Genomic DNA, 2,652 nt, shown 5'->3' on the forward strand with positions numbered 1-2,652 from the left:
TTCCAGCTGAAGATCTGCTGCTGCGCCCGCCCCATGATCCTTTGCGGCCTCTCAAGAATCTTTAGACAGGAGCGCGCGCGGAGACACAGGTAAGTTTAAACCCTTTTCTTAACTTTTTTAACCATGGCTCGTTCACACCTGTCCACAAGCGTTATGCATTGTCTAATGTGTTTGTGCCGGAGTGCTGCCTAAAATTGCAGGCAGTGTATTACTGTGAACAGGGCATATAGAGTCAAATGATTGCAATGTGTCCTTGTGTTGCGTTGATTTCTGCAGATTAAGGGGCCCATTCACACCATAGTGTTGCTTTAATTGCATGGTTCTATGTGATTAATACATGGTACTGTGTGTTACAGTACGGGAGGTGCAATGTTCACAGCTGCAATACGTGGTACCGCAAAAAAAAAAGTAGTGTATGCACACAGGCGCATTGCAGCTGGAGGTGCACCATTCAAATGGATACCAACGCAACGCACCTCCCACACTATAATGCATGACAGTTGCACTGCGCAGTACAGGGGCATCCCAAGGCCAGGTGTCACCCGGTCTCCAGAGCGGGTGACACCCCACCATGTCGTCATCGCATGTGACATCATCACGCATGCGCTGCCATCTGATTGACGCCTGCCATTTTGGTGATGGACGCGGGCAGAGAGAGGAGGGGACGTTCACCCGGCAGGATAAGGTATGCCGCCGGTCCCCTCCTCTCTCCTGACACTGTGGCTCTTGGTCCATGACCGATTGCCCGACTTTTTAGAGGGGGGTGACACCAAAAATGACTGTCAGTCCCCCCCCCCCCCGTGACACCAATGGCGCAGTAGCGTGCGTTAAGCGCACAAAACTGTGCCAATAACGCAACACTGTGGTGTGAATCCACCCTAATGTAAGTCAATACTGAAATGACCTATGATGTGATCATGGTGTCTGTACACTGGGCTGATCGGTATCCAGCTCCTGAAACTCTCCCCAGCACACAGAAACTCCATAGAATGACGATAACCGAAACCTCCTCCTAGTACGACCGCACAGCTCAGCGCGACAAACACACCAGCAATCTCTGTCGGCCCTTGTGAAAGCCCACCAATCAGCGAGCGCTTTCACTTCCCCACCTCGCCTCCTACCCTCCCATTGGCTGAGATGTATCAACCCTCCGCCGAACTGGGAACGTCCACTGGCCAGGGAGGCACGCCCACCTTCGATCCCCTTGTTTGGGAGCAGAGGACTAGAAGGTTCTGTTCGCGCCGCCGGTTTAGTCGTGTTGCTGGATCCGCTGGGAGAGTAGTGACCCGGACAGAGCGAGACACGGGCACGAGTAATGGCGAGCTTCAACAAGGGACCAGCTTACGGACTCTCCGCGGAGGTCAAGAACAAGGTAAGCGTGCCAATAGCGGAACATGAAACCGTTATGGGGGGGGGGAGACCTGCTGGGGGGACCGATACCACTTCGCGGGAGGTCATGTGACCACTTCAGCCAGCCAATGAGCCTGAAAAATAGAGCTAAGCTCTTGTGTTCAATAGATGTCAGTCTAGAAGTAGAGAGGGGTCTCTGCATTCATCTGGGATAGATAGATAGATAGATCGATCTATCAATCAGTGACCGCAGACAAACTTATCTGTACGCTTAGACTTGTGTAATTGCCATCCAGATCCAGTATTTATGTGATCAGTTACTTTTTCCCTTCTGATCTGTATAGTATGCCTTCCTGCACCCCCATGGGCTTGCCCAGGTCAGATGTGCTCTGCTTCCCCCAAGTGGGAGTTTGACTCTTTTTCAGAACTTTGCTGATTTGAGCGTATTAGTTCGCTCCTGCCTGTCTTTTGCTTTGTTCCTTGGTGAACATTGAAAATGCCCCTTTAACAATCGTTGTTTGTTGTCGTTATCAAATAATTGCTGACTGCTGTTAAATAGGCGTTTTCCTGCAAAGCAAGGGAGAAGGATTTCTTTTCTCTTTTTTTTTTTTGCCAGAATTGAGCTATTTGTTTTTATTATTATAAAAGGATTTGCAGTTTGTGCAGAGCTTTACAAAATAAAGGGAGACCATATAGTTACAATACAATTACATTGCAGGAGGGTTGGGAAGGCTCTGCTCATAAGAGCTTACAATCTAAAGGGAGGGGTAAGTGATACAAAAGGTAATAATTGTGAGTGGATGGAGAAAGTTAGGTGGAGGTAGGATAGGCTTCCGTGGAGAGTTTTTGATGATCATCTAAGGGCAGATAGATGGGGGTCTTTAACATTCCCTGTAGTGAATACACACTGATTTGATGTTTGTGTGTTGTGATCTCTCCTGACGTTGAATGCTCCCGAGTCCTTTGCACAGTTGATTCCAAAGTGACTTCTGCCCTCTGGAACCTGCACAGCGAGAGGATTGCATTGCAGGAGTTTTTCTTCGACGCCCTGCAGAGAAAAGAGTTTGAACAACTGCTTCTGGCATGATTCTCCATGGCGAGCGGATCCCGGATTGTACAATGTTCACAAGTGGAAAATGCAATGTAGGAATGTACCAAGCGAGCACAAGTTCGGCTGGAAAAGTAAATCTCTACAGCTGCTACCCATCTGCGCAGAAGACGACCTGACCATTGACAGACATACACCTTCCCTTACATTTCAGTGGGACCTTTGTAGAGGAAAGTGAAAAGGATGAAGGTGTT

General features: G+C 48.8%; 1 protein-coding gene across 1 annotated transcript in view; it reads left to right on the plus strand.

Moving 5' to 3' along the window:
- Window positions 1-1,178: 1,178 nt before the first annotated feature.
- The window catches only part of CNN3 (calponin 3), a 37,126-nt gene continuing 35,652 nt past the window's right edge, over window positions 1,179-2,652 (plus strand). Inside the window, exon 1 of the mRNA XM_018562382.1 lies at window positions 1,179-1,372. Within this exon, the coding sequence (XP_018417884.1) occupies window positions 1,316-1,372 (57 nt within the window). The 5' untranslated portion in view covers window positions 1,179-1,315. The remainder of the gene's footprint in view (window positions 1,373-2,652) is intronic.

Source organism: Nanorana parkeri, unplaced genomic scaffold (genome assembly GCF_000935625.1).
Source record: "Nanorana parkeri isolate BGI_ZX_2015 unplaced genomic scaffold, ASM93562v1 scaffold575, whole genome shotgun sequence".
Classification (NCBI taxonomy): domain Eukaryota; kingdom Metazoa; phylum Chordata; class Amphibia; order Anura; family Dicroglossidae; genus Nanorana; species Nanorana parkeri.